The sequence below is a fragment of the Mytilus galloprovincialis genome, chromosome 12, assembly GCF_965363235.1.
Source record: "Mytilus galloprovincialis chromosome 12, xbMytGall1.hap1.1, whole genome shotgun sequence".
NCBI lineage: Eukaryota > Metazoa > Mollusca > Bivalvia > Mytilida > Mytilidae > Mytilus > Mytilus galloprovincialis.
Window position 1 is genome coordinate 38,963,366 of NC_134849.1, and position 21,335 is coordinate 38,984,700.

The window sequence follows — 21,335 nt, forward strand, 5'->3', positions numbered from 1 at the left end:
CAAATTCATTGGTTTAAGAATTTGGTAAACATAATTGTTCACCAGTCACTCGTTGCATATGACTTCAATTCATCAATAAGGTTGATTTGTGTTGTAAACATGACTTAATTATTTTTGTTTTACAAATAAAAGCACACACGCACACATGTATAATTGTTATTTTTTTTCTTAATTCGTTTTTCAAATTATCAGTTACATGATAATCACATAACATTACAGTTTTCATGGAACTGTTCCGATGATTTTTATTTAAATTGAAATGGCATATTAAAACAGTTTATCGTTATCTTACTGAAATTTACTTTGATTTTTTTGACTGATTATTTCCTTTCTCAAAACTCGGTCGTTTTTCTTCTTTTCGCCGTTCAAGCTGAAGCGAGAAAGTCAATTGTGTTGTAATGACCAACGATAATATATAAATATGGCTCTGTATGTGCATTCATTTATTATAGGCGATAATGGTAGCATTTTCCAATTTTGTGTCCATATAATGAATTACTGTCGGAAAAATATGTGCGTTTTCTTTATTTTTAGAAAAGTTTTACCAAGACCAACATCTGAATATAAAATATTTTGTTTTGTAGGGAATTTGCGTATTACTGCGGGCTACGCTAAGAATCAGGGTCGACTGGAAATTAATTATAGAGGTGAATGGGGAACAGTTTGTGGAAATCACTTCGGGAATGTTGATGCAGAAGTAGCATGTAAACAGCTTGGATATTGGTATATATCCCAAAGTACCAGTTAGACAATGTATTTATAATAATTTCCTTTTTATCTATATGGTCTAAATGCACCGGGTTCAAATTCAAAAAGTAGAATCCAACGATTAAAACTAAACAACAAAATGTCTGAGTTGTTTTCTGATGTTAGCGCTATAGAAACAGGTTTAATCCACCATTTTCTACATTTGAAAATGCCTGTACCAACTGTACCAAGTCAGGAATATGACAGTTCTTGTCCATTCGTTTTTGATGCGTTTTGTTATTTGATTTTGACATGTTATTATGGACTTTCCCAATTGATCTTCCTCTAAGTTCAGTATTTTTGTGATTTTACTTTTTTCTTTCTAAACATGATGAAGAATAACACACATTCGTGTTATCACAATGGAATGATATAATAGGCGTGAATTTATCATTAACGTTGTTTTTTTTCGGAAATATTATTCTAGTGTTGTTTTCGCATCAGAAAATTTCAAAACAAATAATTTAGTACAGCCCTTGGATGGTGTAAACTTAAAAAAAATGGTGTAATGGTGTAAGGCATATGATGTAATGGTGTAAGGTGTATGGTGCTATGGTGTATGGTGTAGGAAGTACACCACTATTTCATGGTCCCATTGCTTTCTATGTTAAATTCCCCCGTTTCAAGCAGGCACACCTCTTTTGTTTTAGGTTCAAATAAAGTGGCAATCAACACATTTCAATGCAACACTTTATGGTGTCTTGTACTAAAAAAAATCAACATACCTGTAATGGCATATAAGAAAGATCTGGTTCACGGAACTTCGGATGTACCAAAACAGATACTTCAGATCTGACAAACAGACAAGATATTTCCTTTTTTTTTAAATTAGGTGCATTTTTTTTTAATATTCAAACTTAAAAGTCCAAAAGTGTTTTACAATGATCACCAGTCCTTCATCTTTCATTTGATACCAAAAATACCTAAATATTTTACATATTTCGAAAGTAACACTCATGCGTAGGAATATTTTGTGTTAAATATTTACTACTTTCTGGTATGTGCTTTCTGGCCAGGCCCAAATTAGTGGTGTAACACCTGTAAGGGGAATGGTGTAGTGGTGTTTGAGGAATTGTAAGAATGATGGTGTACAACATTTCATTTTTTTTACGAACATGTGTAAGAATGTTTCTTCTGCATTCTACAGAAAATGAAGAGTTCAGAACATAGATCCCTCAACAGAACCTAATGCATAGTATTTAAATCTGTATGTCTTTCATTTATTCATAGTTCTGGAATCATGCAGCCCGCAGATCTTATACGTCATGGTAAAGGTGCCATTTGGTTAAATGAAGTTAATTGCTCTGGTTCTGAGAGTAAATTACTTGATTGTAATTTCAATAATGTAACAATTCAATGCGACCACTTCTGGAATGATGTTGGTATCCATTGTTTTCTCAACTGTTCAACAGAAGATGAAGGTATGGAGATCAGATCAAACTTTTTAAGCAATGTAAACATATGCAAATACTCTCTGATAAGGTAATTTATTAAGGTGCAAAACACATCAACAAAACGTGCGTCATGTATGGGATGATGTTGGTGTCAATAGTTTTTTTTTCAACTGTTCAACAGATAATGAAGGTATGAAGGTTAATCAAACGTTCAACGAAACATTTCCTGTACAAATATAAATTAGAATGCAAAATAATTACCTCCGGTAATGTCATGTATCTATATTTTATGTGTCTCCTTAAGATTAGTTGCTTTTGGTTGAACACAATGGTTAAAGTAGAAATATTACAAACAGTTTATTCACGAAAAGTGTGTACTATGTGTTTCTCGAGTAAAATGACGCACATGTAACCTACAAATGATAAATGTTTATTTTTTGTTTTGTTTACTTAAAACTAAATATAACATGTATATTAGTCGTGTTTACTCTATTTTAAAGTCATATAAAAAAAAATCACGATTATGCGGTATGGATGCGATATGGATGCGTAAACAATTATCAGATCTTCCATAGAAGATTAAGTTTTTTACGTCCGGCGTCAGCTTTTGTCGTCGTCCATCGTCGAACGTCGTCTTCGTCGTACGTCGTCGTCGTCGTACGTCGTTAACTTTTACAAAAATCTTCTCGCTGAAACTACTGGGCTAATTTTAACCACACTTTGCCACAGTCATCATTGGGGTTAATAGTATGAAAAATGTGTCTAGTGACTCGGCCAACCAACCAAGATGGCCATCATGGCTAAAACTAGAACATAGGGGTAAAATGTAGATGTTGGCTTATATCTCTTTAACCAAAGCATTTAGTGCAAATCTGTCGTGGTGTTAAATTGTTTATCAGGTCAAGATCAATCTGCCCTGAAATTTTCAGATGAATCAAACAATCCGTTGTTGGGTTGCTGCCCCTGAATTAGTAATTTTTATCAATTTTTTTTTTCATTTTTGGTTATTATCTTGAATACTATTATAGGTGGTAATCAACTGTAAACAGCAATAATGTTCATCAAAACAAAACCTACAAATAAGTCAAAATAAGCAAAATGGTCAATTGACTTCTTAAGGAGTTATTGCCCTTTATAGTCAATTTTTAGCAATTTTCATATATTTTGTAAATTTTTACCAAAGATTTTAACTACTGGGATAGATTCATAGGTTTATTAGATAGAATCAATTGTAAGTAGCAAAATCTTCAGTAAGGTAAGATCTATAAACACATCATCATTATCAAAACACAATTTTGTCATTAATCAATCTGTGTCCTTCGTTTATGATATGCGCATAGACCAAGGTTCGCAACACTGTACACATAATTATTCAAAAAGTTTATCGTTGTTTTACTTGGATCTTATTGACTGATTTTTTTTCATTCTCAAAACAATTGAGTAATATGAAAATCATTAATAGAATCTCAAGGCACAAGTTCATTTGTCAATGAAACTATTCACGTCGTCATATATAAAACAGCGATAAACAGATTATCATTGGTCATCTCAACTAGATAGACTTTTTTTTCATTTTCACCGTCCCAGCTCAAGCGAGAAAGGCAATTTCGTTAAGATGACCAACGATAATCTATAAATATGGCTCTATATGCGCCATTCATTTATAATAGACGATAATGGTATCATTGTGTTCCAGTTCTGTGTCCATATATAGAATAACTGTCGGAAAAAAATATGAGCGCTTTCGTTAATTGATGAATTAAATAATGGTCTACCCAAGACCAACATCTGAATAAAAAATATTTTGTTTTGCAGGCAGTTTGCGTATAACTGCGGGTTACGCTAAGCATCAAGGTCGACTGGAAATTAAGTATAGAGGTGAATGGGGAACAGTTTGTGGAAATCACTTTGGGAACGCTGATGCAGAAGTAACATGTAAACAGCTCGGATATTGGTATTTATCTTACCTCCTTTACATTTCTAGGAATATAATTGGTTAAAAGCGTCCGCGTGGAGACCGTGTATATTCATATTAGGTATGTAGGGAGGCCGGGTTTATTGCATACACGGTTAGTAGTGGGTTACGTCCCTTTATTTTCCATATTAATTGAAAAGGGAGGCGGGGCTTATTCCATACACGGTTAGTAGTGGTGTTACGTCCCATTATAAAAACAAAACGGTACTGAGAATTTGTTTTTTAATGTTAACAGTATTGAAGACTTGCTCATTTCGATAGGTCACTTGTCTAAATATTCACACGTTAAAATAGTCGGTAAGATAAGTTCGTTACAGAGTGTGCTAACGACGTAATACGGTATATATGGGGTCAGTAAATTCCATATGGAGATTCGAGCTTCGCGATCACACCATATGGAATTTACTGACCACATAAAGGCCGTATAAGATCACTAGCACACTATGTAACTAATAATATTACGTTTAATAGAATACCATTAAGACAGTTTTAATATATGCATTGTGTTTAAAAACAATATCAGTATTTAGTTCTATTTTAATCTTTAATCAATCCTAATTCTATCTTACTTTTGAGATATAGTTTTTCATATGTGACGTAATTTTTAATACCATTTCACCATCGTATGTGACGTAATTTTTAAAGCCTTTTCACCATCGTATGTGACGTCATTTTCATAGTTTACTGTGTTGAGGCCTGGACTGAGTCGGGTGTGTCTATTCTGTGTTGGTCATTCATTATGTATTCGTGTTTGTTTTATGTAATGAGTTAATACTTCAGTTTCATTATGTATATCTGTTATATTCATTTGATAAAATTTACTGTTTACAATAGTATTAATTGTTCTTAATAATAAGGATGTTCTTATCCCAAGCATAAAAACTTAGCCGTATTTGACACAACCTTTTTCAACTTTTGATCTTCAGTGCTGTACAACTTTGTACTTTTTTTTCGATCTTTTATATCTGGGCGTCACTGGTGAGTCTTGTGTGGACGAGGCGCGTTTTTGACGTATTAAATTTTAAACCTGATGCTTTTTGTTATTCATTAATCATGTGTTTCTTTGTCTAATACATTTTCCTTTTTATGCGTATTGTAGTCCTGTAATATTATGTTGCCATTTCTATGTTATATTCAACATTGCCATTACAGTGCCACAAAACCAGGTTCAACCCACCATTTTTTCCTTTAAAAATGTCCTGTACCAAGTCAGGAATATGGCCATTGTTTTATTATTGTTTGTTTCTGTGTGTGTTACAATTTAACGTTGCGTCGTTTGTTTTCTCTTATTTTTGATTGTAAATTGACATTGCGATAAGACGTGTCACGGTACTTGTCTATCCCAAATTCATGTATTTGGTTTTGATGTTATATTTGTTATTCCCGTGGGATTTTGTCTGATGCTTGGTCCGTTTCTGTGTGTGTTAGTTACATTGTAGTGTTGTGTCGTTGTTCTCCTCTTATAATTATGCGTTTCCCTCAGTTTTAGTTTGTTACCCCGATTTTGTTTTTGTCCATGGATTTATGAGTTTGAACAGCGGTATACTACTGTTGCCTTTATTTATTCTTCATCTCTATTTGGTCAAATACACCGGGTTTAAATAAAAAAAATAACATCAAACCATTCGACAGCTGCATCTAAAAAAAAAGGTTTTAATATTCAACTACAGTGGTTCAATTGTGAAAGTATACACTGAAAACATTTAGTCAGGAGAGAGCAAGTGAAGATATGAAAGCCGTTGATATCAAATTAAAACGAAACAACACAATGTCTGAGTTGGATTCTATAAATTCTTTCTAAACAAGATTAAGAATAACATTTATCACAAAGAAATGATATAATATTTTTGATTCCATCAGTAAAACATTTTGGGAATATTATAACAGTTATGTTTCCGCATCAAAAAATTTCAAAACAAATAATTTAGTAATCACTTATATTCCATGACACAGACACACTAATAGACTGATTGAAGTCAATCGATAACATATATAATATATCAATCATACAGAAATTATTTAGTAATAACGTAGACATTTGTATATCTTGTCAACATGTAACATGTGTAATGATACATGTATGTATTCTGCATTCTACAGAAAATTAAGAGTTCAGAACATAGATTATTGAATGGAACTGTATAGTACCTGTATGTCTTTCATTTATTCATAGTTCTGGAATCATGCAGCCCGCAAATCTTATACGTCATGGTAAAGGTGCCATTTTATTAACTGACGTAAATTGCTCTGGTTCAGAGAGTAAATTACTAGATTGTAATTTCAATAATGTAACACTTCAATGTAAGCACTTCTGGCATGATGTTGGTATCCATTGTTTTCTCAACTGTTCAACAGAAGATGAAGGTATGAAGGCTGATCAAACGTTTGATCCATGTTCAATATTTACCGAATTCTTTCTTGTAAAAATATACATTAGGATGCAACATTACTACCTTACAAAAACCTCCGGTAATGTCATGTATCTATATTTTATTTGTCTCAGCAAAATTCCTCGCTTTTGGTTTGATCCAAATGGTAAAAAAGTAGAAATATGACAAAAAAGAAAATTGAGTAAAATGACGTAGGGTTCGTGTTGCTTATCTTTTAGTTTTCTATGTTGTGTCATGTGTACAAGTGTTTGTCTGTTTGTCTTTTTTTTTCATTTTTAGCCAAGGTGTTGTCAGTTTTTTTTTAATTTATGAGTTTGACTCTCCCTCTGATATATTTCGTCCCTCCTTTGCTACAAATGATCAATGTTTATTTTATGTTAAGTTAACTAAGAGATAAATAAAACTTGTTCATTAGTCGCGTTTACTCATTGTTTAAAGTCATGTGAAAAAATAAAATGACGAATATGGATATGGATGCGATATGGATCCGTACAAAATGATTACAATTTCCGCAGAAGACTTAGATTTTCAACAAAAAGATAAATCCAGTGGGTCAAACATTTGGTTAACATAATTATTCACTAGTTACTTGTTTCATATGACTTTAAATTGTCAATAAGGTACATTTGTTTTTAAAAAAAAAAATATCTTTCATTTGTTTGTTTTTCAAACAATAGCATAAATATATATTTTTTTCTTAATTCTTTGATAAGATTATCAGTTAGTCCGATGGCCAAATAAACCTACAGTTTTCATAGAACTGCTCATGTGATTTTTTTTAAATTAAAATGACATGTTTTTATGTACACATAATTAAAAACAGTTTATCGTTATTTTACTTAAATTTCCATTGATTTTATTTACTGATTTTTTTTCATTCTTAAAACACTTGAATAATATAAAAATCATTACTAGAATCTCAGGGCACACGTTCATTTCTCAGAGAAACAATAAACGTCGTCATATGTAAAATAGCGATAACAGATTATCATTGGTCATCTCCACTCGATTTCGTTTAGATGACCAACGATAATCTATAAATATGGCTCTGTATGAAATATTTATTTATTATAGGCGATAATGGTAGCATTCAGTTCCAAATCTGTGTCAATTTATATAGGACAACAATCTGAAAAATATATGCGTTTTCGTTAAGTGATGAAATAAAGAAAGGTCTACCGAACACCAACATCTAAATATAAAATATTCTGTTTTGCAGGGAATTTGCGTATTACTGCGGGCTACGCTAAGAATCAGGGTCGACTGGAAATTAATTATAGAGGTGAATGGGGAACAGTTTGTGGAAATCACTTTGGGAATGCTGATGCAGAAGTAGCATGTAAACAGCTCGGATATTGGTATATATTACGTTTAAATAGAATACCATTAATATGATTAAGACAGAGTATTTAAATAATTTCCTTCATTTCTATTTGGTCCAAATGCACCGGGTTAAAATTCAAAAAGTAATAATCTACCATTCAATGGTCCTATTTAACAGGTGAATTTAAAAAAAAGGATTTAATATTGAACTATAGTTGTTAAATTTTCAAATTACACAATCAGTGAGTATGTCCAGTCTGAAACCCGGTTGAAATAGAACAAATGAATCGAAGCTCTTTGTTAGAGAAGGTGATAAATTCTAACTGTAATGTTTACTATAGTTATAAACATTTTAAAAATTAATAGAAACAAACAAAAAAACAATTTTCTTCTCGATTACGAAATGTTTTATTTTAAAAACACCATTTGCATAAGTTTTCAATTTGTCCAGTACATAGTTAAGCAGAACAATTATATATCAAGTCGACGACATGGGTATCTTTCAAGCTGGATGTAGAAAATGCATCACCTGCGATTTTAAAAAACAATTTACCACGAACATTACGACCGAAAAACATATCAATGTGTCTGCCCTTCCATTATGTGACTCAAAAAAAATTTCAAAAATGGGTTACAGTTGTATCGAAAAGAGAAAATCGAGTGCACCTTTTTATGTTTGGGCGTGTTTGAGTATATTTCATACATCGTCTTGCTTCAGATTCTATCATTTTTAGATATTAAAGCTACAGGTTGATTTATAACATGAAAAAAATCACAATACTTAAAGATGAAATATATGGGTCAAGTGAAATACCTATTTAATTAATCACAAAAACAGAGTAGGTGTGTTCGAATAGCTATTTTTTTTACTGAAAGTACTTGACGACAGTCTTTCAAGTTGGATGAAGAAAATGCATATCTTCGAAAAATTATAATTTTTTATGTCTGATAACTAGGGTTTATAGTCTTCAACCACTAAAACAAATCTAGTCTGCCCTTCTACGAAATATTTAATTAGAATTTTTCAAAATGTTTATGAATTTTCGAAAATTCCACTTGACAACTGATCAGACAATAGTTTTAAGTTGAATCAATGCAGACAAGATCATTAAATGATGCTCATTAGCTAGTTGGTATATTTGTCTTTTAAAATACAACTGTTATATAACATGTATAAGGATCGTAATGGTGCAATATGGATAAATTTATCGGTTTCTGAGAGCAAAATTAGTAACGCGTCTTCCCTACAATGGCTTCCATTTCTACGATTGTGAAAATGAACTGGCGTAATTGGGAGATAATTTTGACGAAGTAGAATCCTGACTGTGAAGATGTAAAAGTCGTTGAAATCAAATTAAAACGAAACAACACAATGTCTTAGTTTGTTTCTATAAATTCTTTCTAAACATGATCAAGACTACCACTAGTTCTTGTTATCACAAAGAAATGATATAATAATTTTGATTCCATCATTAACACATTTTGGTAATGCTATTCTAGTTTTTTCCGCATTAAACAATTTCTAAACAAATAATTTAATAATCACTTATATTCCATGACACAAACACACTAAATGGAATCATTGAAGTCGATAAATAATATATCCAATATATCAAGCATAGAGAAATACTTTGGCAATAACGTGGACATTTTTATATCTTGACAACATTTTTTTTATATCAACATGTGTAAAAATGTTTCTTCTGTATTCTACACAAAATTAAGAGTTCAGTACATAGATACTTGAATTGAACCTAATGCATTGTATCTGAATCTGTATGTCTTTCATTTATTCATAGTTCTGGAATCATGCAGCCCGCAAATCTTATACGTCATGGTAAAGGTGCCATTTGGTTAAATGACGTAAATTGCTCTGGTTCAGAGAGTAAATTACTAGATTGTAATTTCAATAATGTAACATTGCAATGTGAGCACTTCTGGCATGATGTTGGTATCCATTGTTTTCTCAACTGTTCAACAGAAGATGAAGGTATGAAGGCTGATGAAACTTTTGATGCATGATCAATATTCAACGAATACTTTCTTGTAAAAATAAACAGTAGGATGCAGCTTAATTACCTGACAAAAAACTCTGGTAATGTCAACTATCTACATTTTATTTGTCTTTGCAAAATTCCTCGCTTTTTGGTTGAACACAATGGTAAAAGTAGAAATATTACAAAATGCATATTCAAGAAATTATTTTCTTATGTTAATATGTGTTTGTCGATTACAATGACGTCGGGTTCGTGCTAATTATTCTTTAGTTTTCTATGTTGTGTCATATATACTATTGTTTGTCTGTTTGTCTTTTTCATTTTAATCCATGGCGTTCTCATTTTTTTTTTCGAGTTATGAGTTTGACTCTTCCTTTGATATCTTTCGTCCCTCTTTTGCTACAAATATTCAATGTTTATTTTTGTTCTGCGTTTACTTAAAAAAATAAAACTTGTTTATTAGTCGCGTTTACTCTCTGTATAAAGTCATGTAAAAAAAATGACGATTATGCAATAATGATGCGTACAAAATGATCACATCTTCCACAGAAGTCTAAGTTTTTCATATAATAAATCCATTTGGTTCAGAAATTTGGTAAACATAAGTGTTCACTGGTCACCAGTATCATATGACTTTAAATCATCATTTATGGTAGATTCGTGTTGTAATAATAACTTTCATTTTTTTTTTGTTTTACAAATACAGCATAAATATATATATTTTATTTTCTTAATTGTTTGATCAAATTATCGGTTAACACGATGATCACATAAAACTACAGTTTTCATAGAACTGCTCTGGTGATTTTGTTTTAATTGAGAAAAAAAAAAAAACTATTTTGATGTACACATAATCATTGAAAACAGTTTATCGTTATTTTCCTTAAATTTTATTGATTGATTTTTTTCATTCTGAAGAAATTTACTGATATGAACATCATAACTAGAAAGTCAGGGCACACGTGCATTTATCAATGAAACTATCAACGTCGTCAGAAGTAAAATAGCGATAAACAGATTATCATTGGTCATCTCAACTCTATATATTTTCTGATTATCGCCGTACCAGCTCAAGCGATGAAGTCAATTTATGTTAAGATGACCAACGATAATCTATAAATATGGTGCTATATGCGCAATTCATTTATTATAGGCAATAATGGTAGCATTATGTTTCAATTCTATGTCCATATATAGGTGAACTGTATGAAAAACATATGTGTTTTCGTTAAGTGAGGACTTAAAGAAAGGTTTATCCAACACTAACAACATTTTGTTTTGCAGGTAGTTTGCGTATAATTGCCGGTTACGCTAAGCATCAAGGTCGACTGGAAATTAATTATAGAGGTGAATGGGGAACAGTTTGTGGAAATCACTTTGGGAATGTTGATGCAGAAGTAGCATGCAAACAGCTCGGATATTGGTATATTTACGTTTAAACAGACTACCATTAAGATAATTTATTCCAATAATTTCCTTCATTTCTATTTTGTCCAAATGCACCGGGTTCAAATTCAAAAAGTAATATCCAACATTTAAATGGTCCTATTCGACAGGTGAATTTAAAAGAAAAAGGGATTTAATTTTCAACTATAGTTAAATTTTAAATTTACATACTGAAAACATTTAGTCAGCAGTGAGGAAATGGAAAGCCGCTGATTTCTTATCAAAACGAAACAACACAATGTCATCTCAATAATACACATTCTTGTAATAACAAAGAAATGATATATTATTTTTGATTCCATCATTTACGTACCTTTGGACTGTTACAAAATGTATGCTAGTTTTGTTTCTGTATCACAAAATTTAAAAACAAATAATTTAGTAAACACCTACATTCCAAGACACATTCACACTAAATGGAAGGGTTAAAGTCAATTAATAATATATCAAATATATCAAGCATACAAGAATAATTTGGCTATAGCGTGGACATGTTATTATATCTTGACAACAAGTTCTTCATATCAACATGTGTAAAAAGCTTTCTTCTGTATTTTACACAAAATTAAGAGTTTAGAACATAGATTCCTGAATAGAACCTAATGCATAGTATATCAATATGTATGTCTTTCATTTATGCATAGTTCTGGAATCATGCAACCCGCAAATCTTATATATCATGGTAAAGGTGCCATTTGGTTGAATGATGTAAATTGCTCTGGTTCAGAAAGCAAATTACTGGATTGTAATTTCAATAATGTTACATTTCAATGTGAGCACTACTGGCATGATGTTGGTGTCCATTGTTTTCTCAGCTGTTCAACAGAAGATGAAGGTATGAAGGTCAGATCAAACTGGTTAAGTAATGTAAACAGATAAAGACTACTCTTTGGTTTAGTAATTCATTAAGGCACAAAACACATCAACAAACTGTGTGTCATGTATAAATATTGCATTTTCCTTGCATTTTTTCCTCGATTTTGGTTGAATGCGCAAGAACAAATGGAATTAGTATGCCTTCAATGAAGGACACAATATGTGTTGATAAGGTAAACAGACGCAAGTCTCTGCTACAAATAGGTCAATGTTTTTTGTTTGTTGGTTCGTGTACTTAAACATAAAGCAATATGTATATTGTTTGTTTTCACTATGTCTAAATAATCAACACTGTTTGTGTGTGTTGTCTTTTTGTGTGTAACAGTGACTTTTAATTTCATAGATATAGGAAGATGTGGTGTGAGTACCAATTTGACAACTCTCCATCCAAATAACAATTTTAAAAAGTAAACCATTATAGGTCAATGTACGGCCTTCAACACGGAGCCTTGGCTCACACCGAACAACAAGTTATAAAGGGCCCCAAAATTACTATAATAATTGTAAAACCATTCAAACGGAAAAACCAACAGTTTAATCTATATAAAAAAAAAACGAGAAACGAGAAACACGTACAAAATTACATAAACAAACGACAACTACTTGTTTTACAAATAGTTTACAAATAAAATCTTTATATTGCAAAACATGTTTTTTATGAACGTAATTTTTTTTTTTTTTTTGTAGTGCGTAAGATCATAACACAGTGTTGACTTGTGTACCCATTTTATACAATATAACCTTTTATGTATCTTTTTGGGGTTTTTTTACACATCAATGTAAGTATAATATGGAATTGAGTGCGACTATCATAGAAAAAAGAGACAACAGATACCAGAGGGACAGTCAAACTCATATATTGAAAATAAACTGAGAACACCATGGCTAAAAATAAAAAAAGACAAACAGAAAAATAATAGTACAGAAGACATAACATCAAAAACTTAAGACTACGCAACACAAAAGAAACTATTCTGAAAGCTAACAAAAAACTATGTCAAAAAAGAAAAAAAAATCTCTATTATATACACACACTTTGACCACCTCTTACAAAAATTACATTTAAAACTATTCATTACCTTTCTCTACAGGTCGTTTGCGTATTGCTGGAGGTTACGCTCTGCATCAAGGACGACTGGAAATTAATTATAAAGGTGAATGGGGAACAGTTTGTGATAATCACTTTGAGGACATTGATGCAGAAGTAGCATGTAGACAGCTCGGATATTGGTGTGTATTACGTTAAGGGAGAGATATCAAATGCACAATTTCTTTCGAATTAGTTTCTTTAATACAATGTGTACCTAATCCATGTAGACCCGTCCAAGTAAACACTTAAAAAGTCAAAACTATCAACAGCATCAAAAGGATCATCAAACGTACGTAATTTTATTTATAATATCTACATGAAAGATTCATTAACGCTTCAAAAAAGGTAATGTCTACTATTTTCATGTATGTGATTTTAAAGATAATGGTAAGTTCTATGATAGTAGTTTAGGAACTAGTTAAAATTCACTGGGAGAAAAGTTGTAAAGCACTTCCTAGAAGCCAAGATAAAAGAAGTTTTACTGTTGTTAAAAATGCTAGGCGTTTTTCCTAATTCCCTTAACCAGAACTGAAAATAATTGTAGTACTTGATCGCTCTCAATTGCTATTGTACTGTACATATATACACATGGAAAAAAAATTGCAACACCTTGATTTTTTAAAACTTGAAAAATCAGCCTCTTATTTTGGATGGTATACTATAAAATTTTTGAAAAATAATATCGAAAAGTAGTTAATGATAACATTGACATTAAAACGAACAAAAAATGTATGAAAAAAAAAATGTTTTATCTAACCAAAATTTTTGTACAAAAAAAATGCATTTTACAACTTTTACTGTAGTCGAACTTTACAATTTAGACATTTCAAAATTAATCTTTAGATGATTGTTCACATCATGGTTGATTGTTATACGCCAAAGAATTAGTATTTTGTGCGCAGCCTCCATTCAAACGAATATCCGCACCTTAACGTCTTCAGATTCCTGCCGTAAATTTGTTGCTAAGGTAGCAGCAACCATTCCTGACGAAGGGTATTGTTTATTTCATGACGTGTTTGAACTGGGGTGTCCTTTCATGCACTTTACATCCCAAAGTGTCCCATATATACTCGATATGGTTCAATTTCGGGCTACGATCGGGCCAAGGAAGATAAACCGAATTCCATTTGAACAATGGATTCTCCACCATGCTAATTTCCAACTTTGGTGGGCTCTGCACTATATTGGATACGGACAACTGTGTGTCTTTTCTTATGCAAAGGTCCCCAAAATGGTGTTATCGCACGATAACATGTAGTGATGAGCCGATCTCGAACAGTTCTTGTTTAAAGGCTCCTGTAAGGTCATCACTCTCTTTTTTATTATCTTATTGTTTGCAATGGGTTTCCTTCTGACCAACCTTCATTATGCTTGATTTTTCCTAGCAGATGTTAAAAGGGGTCTTCTTGATCTCGGAAGGTCTTTCACATCATTGTTAGCCTGATTTTATTCTCAAAACGACTTATAATGAAATGGTGATGACCAACAATACGTCACAGCGACATACCTGCTTCTCTCATGCTGATTATCTGCCTTCTTGCTGCAGTTGTGAGTTGTGGATGACCAATTACAAGATGTCAAACACATAATTTTATAAACTTGGTTATTTAAAGTGTTGAAAACAATGAGGATAAAAGCATCTGTTTTATTGCTTACGAGTACAGTATCTGCATGTGCAGATAAGAACTTATCGAGTCGATATTTATTGACTAAACTCAGGTGATATTTAAATAATGTTTAACAAGTTCTATTTCAACAAATTATATCACAAAAAAATAAAGAGTGTTTTTTTAGTTTGAATTTCAAGTTGGTGTTGTAATAATTTTTTCCCTGTGTAAACTTAATAACTGGAACAGATCGTGACGTATTTTGCTGTTGTACATTCAAGCATGTGAGAGTTATACAGTTTTAAATGACCATTGGTGTTTAAAAAACAGATACTAATGACGAATAGGTGTTGAACTGTTATTCTGTAATCAACTGAATATTCAAATTTGCCGATATAACATTCTCTCTGACCGCAAAGTAGAAAATATCTAATCCAATGTATCGTTCATTTGTTTACAGTTCTGGAATCATGCAACCCAGATCGCTAATACGGGATGGTGTCGGTCCGATATGGTTGAATGATGTCAAATGCTCTGGCTCTGAAAGTAAATTACTGAATTGTAACTTCAATACAGACACATCCAAATGTCGTCATTATCATGATGTTGGCATCCATTGCTTTCTCAACTGTTCAACAGAAGATGCAGGTATACATTTGGTCAAATCAAACGTTCACACAATTTTAAGATGACTAGTAAGTGTACGAATTATGCATTTGATTTACCATGTTTACCAATGGTCGTATAATAACAAATAAAATATCCAACAATGTCCAGAATATATGGAATGGCATTTTGAAACGTCTTGGTTTTCTTAATATTTAAAACCAAAAACTTACTTATATTGTATATACAGGGGCAAACCATTTATTCATGAATCATTAGCTTTCTTATTTGTTTTCAGATGTTCAGATTTAAAAAAATCTCGACCGACGTTTCTATACATAATTGTACTTTATGATTGATTTTACTTGTTAAAATCATTGTTTATACAACTTGTTTGTTGCCTATCAATACAGTCATCGGGTCATTTAAAGCAATACACAGAACCACAGTTGATCTAATGTGATGTCATATTCCAAATAGTAAATTCTATACATTTTAAGGGAACATGTGTATAGAGATTTCTGAACGTTATACCTATTTGTAGATCATGTTAGTCAGATAAATGTTCTTATCAAAAGATTATATATTTTCATTCTAGCTTGAGAACTGAAATGATTAAATGAAAACAATTTATGAAACATGACATCAAAGGGTTATTACGCCTTAAAGATGTCATCTGTTTCAATATAAATGAACAGCAGGTAGATTTTAATAGTAACAATACCTGACTCTATTTATTTCGATTTCAAGATATCAAACACATCTTGCATCTTTGGTCATTTTGACTTGTAAATACAAAAGGCGAGGAGGTCATCAATAACACTTTGGAAATTAGACACCCTAAGTTTGGTTACATTTTGGCCTTTTGGCCAGGTGAGCTATACTTATACAGATTGAGGTTATAAGTGAATAGTTTGATAAACAAATCTGGAGGCTTTTGTTGATTCTGAATGGCTTAACACAACACGATAGTTTACATACACACACATACACACTGATCTGTTTATCAACAGTAAATGTTTGGAACGTGTATAAAACTATTAACTCAGAAATATGTTACATGTATGATGTAAGAGGACACTGGATGTAGCAAATTCACTTTGGTATGGGAAGAATTACATGATGAGAATAAAGTGACCGCAGTCAATGCAAATTAAATGCTTAATTTAAAAACAAATGTCACCTAAAAATAAAAGAAATATGGTAACTTAAATACATTTTTTTAGGATTGAAGCATACAAAAATAATAAACAAGATTCAGGAAGTATGTGCTATATCAGATTATGAATAGAAATCCACATGTGTTCATGGAATTGATGGTCGATTTAAAAAAAAAATACGATATTCTTAATACTAACAAAAATGATTAATGTATATATCGTGATATGCCCGGCTGTATTAATTTTAAATTATTGAGAATGTCCGGTATTAACAGACGATTGTATCCGTTCTTCATTCTATAATAATGTAAAACAAAAATGGGCAAACTGTTGATGGATGACATTCTCATCACAAAGAAATGTATTTGATTATTTTTCTTAACTATAAAAAGAATCGGTGCTGGTGACAAAGCTTTAAGAACACAGAACAAATGGTTAATTCCTGGTGAGCACATTCTACAGATTTGGAATATTTTGAGCTTGATAATCATCCCACGAGTATGCATAGTACACCATCACAGCTATGAGCAGATTAGTAACCAGGAACATTTTTTTTAACATAAATCACAAGATTTGTGCTTTCTAATTTTTAAAATTATCCTCCCATATCGACGATTGCTTACACGTTACGTCGAATTGAGAGATCCCATTAAATTTCGGAAAATCTTTTGCAATGATATAATATGCATGATTAATGCATTGTCTTTTAGTCAGTATTAATTCGATATAAACACTTTTTGGGGATTGGGAATTTTGGGATTTTATTTTTTTCAGCCATAGACAATATAAATTATTTAGACACGATGGAAAAAATTAATATTCTGTCTGGCAAAATCAGGACGATGCAGGAAATAAGTGTGCAATTGTGAAGGTAAAACATTTTCACCAATTAATCCACTTCTCCATCTTCGCTAGTCAAGGGTTATGATCTACTTTTCTCCTCTCCACCATTGGCAGATTAAGCCAACATTTGTGATAACAATGTTGCTCCATCTATCGGCCGAATCAAGTCACGTCCATTTCGAATACATTATTATTGACCAACGGTAGAATATGAACTCTTTAATTTGGACGTAAACATCCGGTAGCGTCTAGATTCTACACAATCAGTAAAGCAGGAAACGAAAATATACGTTAAAATTCATGAATTTGTGCAATAAACATATCCAGGAACTTCTTTAAATTGATTAAAAACATTCAAATTGTCGCTTAATATAGTCGTATGTTTAGGGATGTAAGGACCTGTTGCACAATAAGCACGTGGCACTTGTTCACATACACTTTTTACATTTACACGTGATCATGTTATAAGCGTTTTTGATTAGTTGCAGCGAGTTTCGACTGCAATCTATGAAAATCATTACCTTGTGTCTCCAAAATTCTTTCTCAATTTGCCAAGGGTGGAGAGGAGAGAAGTGGGTCGTAACCTCTGGCTAGCGAAGATGCTGGTCCTCAAAATCAAGAGTGACATTTCTGAAAAAGGGGTGTAGGTTTAACTAATTCAAGGCAGTTCAACAAAAAATATTTTCTTTTTAATCCGCAGGTGTCACACCGAATGAGAACATACGAAGTCCAACTAATGGTGTTGATGTTGTTGTTTTTGTTATAGTTGGTGTTGTTGTTGTTATAATTGTTGCTGTTGTCGTGATACTTATCGTCTTGGGTCGACGTCGATACTGTCCTTCAAGACCGAGAAGATACTTTGAAGAACCTGACCATCGAGAAATGCCTGTGTTGAACATAGATCAGGAACATGAATATGCCTATATAGATCAGGATGCTTTAAATGCAATAAATATAATTAATACACGTTCAGATTATTTGGAGCTAAATGCTTCTAGGGGAGAACCAACATATGTTATCAGCGATCCTCCTCTTGATACATATACATGATCAAAACAGTTTGCAATCCAAGACGAATATGAAGTTGCCGATAACAATTGTCCTAGTTGGCATATCAAAACAGTGACTTCTTATGTCCAATTAACATTGACACCTGCGAAACTAGCTTTGATGTACTCCTCTTACTTTTGAACTGTAAATGTTGTCAAACTTTGCGAAATAGCTTATGTGGTGTTAAGTATTTGTAAATAAGAAAGTTCCATAATTTTGAGTACTATATGTTGTTATAGTTGCTATGCACTTAATCATAGATAGTGTCGTCACATATTTAAGTACGATTTCCATGATATGTGGTTAATTGGTACACTTATCTTTCATTTGTACATTAAGGACTAAACATTTATGTATTTTGACCGTGACAAATATATCTGTCCTATCATTTTTATGTATGTTTTGTTGCCAATATATATTTTTATTTTTTTGGGAGGGGGAGGGGGAGTGATTCGTGTCATATATTCAATTAAGAGTTCAATGAAATTTGCTTGATGCATCTATCCTGAAACATATATTTCTGTAGATCATAATTCCCTCAACAAAAATTATCGACACAAATGTTGTAATATACAGTACTTGCAATTTTCGGCGCAACTATTTTTCAAGAACATAACCGCTGAACGTTTAGATACATATTAAAGATAGATTACTGATATTTAGTTCACATTGTTTCAAAATACAAATCTGCCTGATTTTAATAACAAATAAAGCAATATGTCGTGTCAAATGCCTCTGGGTTAGTTATTCAAAATAAAAAAAAAAATGTTAGGGTCACGATGCCTCAAATTTATTTTCATATTGCAAATACACGTACATGATGTAGTGCACTTGTTTCTTTATATTAATAGAAATCACCAGCTTCCATTGCATCATATGTTATTGTTTGTTGTACAACATGATGGGTTATTATTCATAAGACCAAACGAATTTCAGAAAAAAAAGATACCAGATATTTCTTCTTTTTATTCAACATTAACATGATTAAGCACTGTTTTTTGCAATCAATTATTTTCTTAAACTGTGAATAAGCATGGTTTATACGTATTTAATTATTTAAGGATAACAATATGTGCTTTGCTTTAAATGTACAATAGACAATTTGCATGTACATCTGTATATTGACACATACCCTCTAATAACGTTTCTTAGCTGATATACATGTTTTGTGTCAAATATTTCGCAACAGGAATATATCAATAGATGTTCAAAGACAGGAATCATTTCTTTCATCAGTGTAGAACTAGTATTTTCTTTTTAATTTAACATTCTCTCTAATTGACGTTTTTTTAGTATATACTATACAACTGTTTCTGCTACCGTAAATAAAATAATTTCTGATACAATTCTGTGATAGCTCAATCAATTTTAGAAGGCACTTGCTGGTGATTAATTGCTTTGAGTACTGACCAGGGTTGATGATGCTTTCTTGACTTTCAATTCAATATTTAATGATTGGATTCCCATTATATATCCACTGGGACTTTACATTAAGGAAAATATAGGAACAGCTTCTTCTGTCTCATTTTCAGATTCATAGTAAACAGAAGTCATCTATGTATCATTATTTATAACAAACCAGACAATTTAATTTTAAAACCTAGCATTATATTAACTTGAAATGCATATGGGATAAACATTTCCAATATAATTCAGTTTTCAATAGTATCTGTCTGTATCTCCAGTCCACATTTTACTGTATACAATTGAGAAAGGAAATAGGGAATGTTTCAAAGCGACAACAACCCGACCATAGAGTAAACAACAGCTGAATGACTATTTTTCAGTGAAAGCTCACAATTTTTGCCTCAAATGGTCAGATTAGAATTCTTGTCACAACAGCACCATCTCTAACCATATTTCTGACATAATTTAGCCAATATATGAGCTAGAAGTGTTAGTATAAAGTCGTATTTGCTATAGTTGAATATATGCAGATACCAGACTGATGTATACATACACCTAACAGGTTATAGAAATGACTGCTAACATTTAATTTTTGAAAAAATTCCAAGTACATTTATTGTTTTCTATATAAATACCTTTTAAAATCAGAAAAAAATAGAGCATTTACAAGTTAAATTACTTGGTTTATGCCTCAGGGGGTAAACAATTTCTCTTGGTTTTTTTTTTTGCCCCTTGGGCCACTAGTTTCCTTAATTATTCAGCGGTTTCTAGCAATATTGAATATTTAGTATACATTCAGGATATAACTACACTAATGTAACTTTTGTTGAGATATTTTTGTATCTCTAGCCTGTATTTGTTTATGCTGCGATGACAAAAAGGCAGATATAGGAATTGCGGCTTACTTTTTGAATATCGACAGCAGTAGGACAACCGGATGTGCCTTTTCGGCAAAAATGTGATTCGGCGGAGCTCAGTAGCCCTATGCCGAAAATTAGACTATTTTGCGTCGGCCGACGTCAACTGAAAAATGGCGCGCTCTTGTAATTTATTTCCTATCATGTACTGCAAAATACTGACGGAAAATTATAAGCGTATTGGTGTTTATATGAAGTATTCACTGCTATGAAATGAAAAAGTTAATCTCTGGTACATATATTCTTGAAATAAAACTGTATATATTGATATATTGATTTTTATAATAAAAACAATAATATGGAGAGAATTGTGTTTTTTTTAAACTTTTCTCGCTAACGCTACGCTACGGCTTGGCTTCAATTATAACAAAATTCCATCAATTGGTAGACTCAATTTTTTTCATTCATTCCTGTAATAATCTTTACAGTGAGTTGACTGTTAGTGTTGCTCTCCACCAATTGCAACTCATTCAAAATTTTGACCCAATTGCAATTTGTTTTATTAAA

At 31.8% G+C, this 21,335-nt stretch overlaps 1 protein-coding gene across 1 annotated transcript in view; it reads left to right on the top strand.

Annotated features, from left to right (window-relative positions):
• The window catches only part of LOC143053490 (scavenger receptor cysteine-rich domain-containing protein DMBT1-like), a 37,089-nt gene extending 15,963 nt beyond the window's left edge, over positions 1 to 21,126 (top strand). Inside the window, exons 9-19 of the mRNA XM_076226297.1 lie at positions 585 to 723; positions 1,978 to 2,168; positions 3,957 to 4,095; positions 6,290 to 6,480; positions 7,726 to 7,864; positions 9,629 to 9,819; positions 11,111 to 11,249; positions 11,917 to 12,107; positions 13,240 to 13,378; positions 15,306 to 15,493; positions 18,155 to 21,126. Of these exons, the coding sequence (XP_076082412.1) occupies positions 585 to 723; positions 1,978 to 2,168; positions 3,957 to 4,095; positions 6,290 to 6,480; positions 7,726 to 7,864; positions 9,629 to 9,819; positions 11,111 to 11,249; positions 11,917 to 12,107; positions 13,240 to 13,378; positions 15,306 to 15,493; positions 18,155 to 18,504 (1,997 nt within the window). The 3' untranslated portion in view covers positions 18,505 to 21,126. The remainder of the gene's footprint in view (positions 1 to 584; positions 724 to 1,977; positions 2,169 to 3,956; positions 4,096 to 6,289; positions 6,481 to 7,725; positions 7,865 to 9,628; positions 9,820 to 11,110; positions 11,250 to 11,916; positions 12,108 to 13,239; positions 13,379 to 15,305; positions 15,494 to 18,154) is intronic.
• Positions 21,127 to 21,335: the final 209 nt, after the last annotated feature.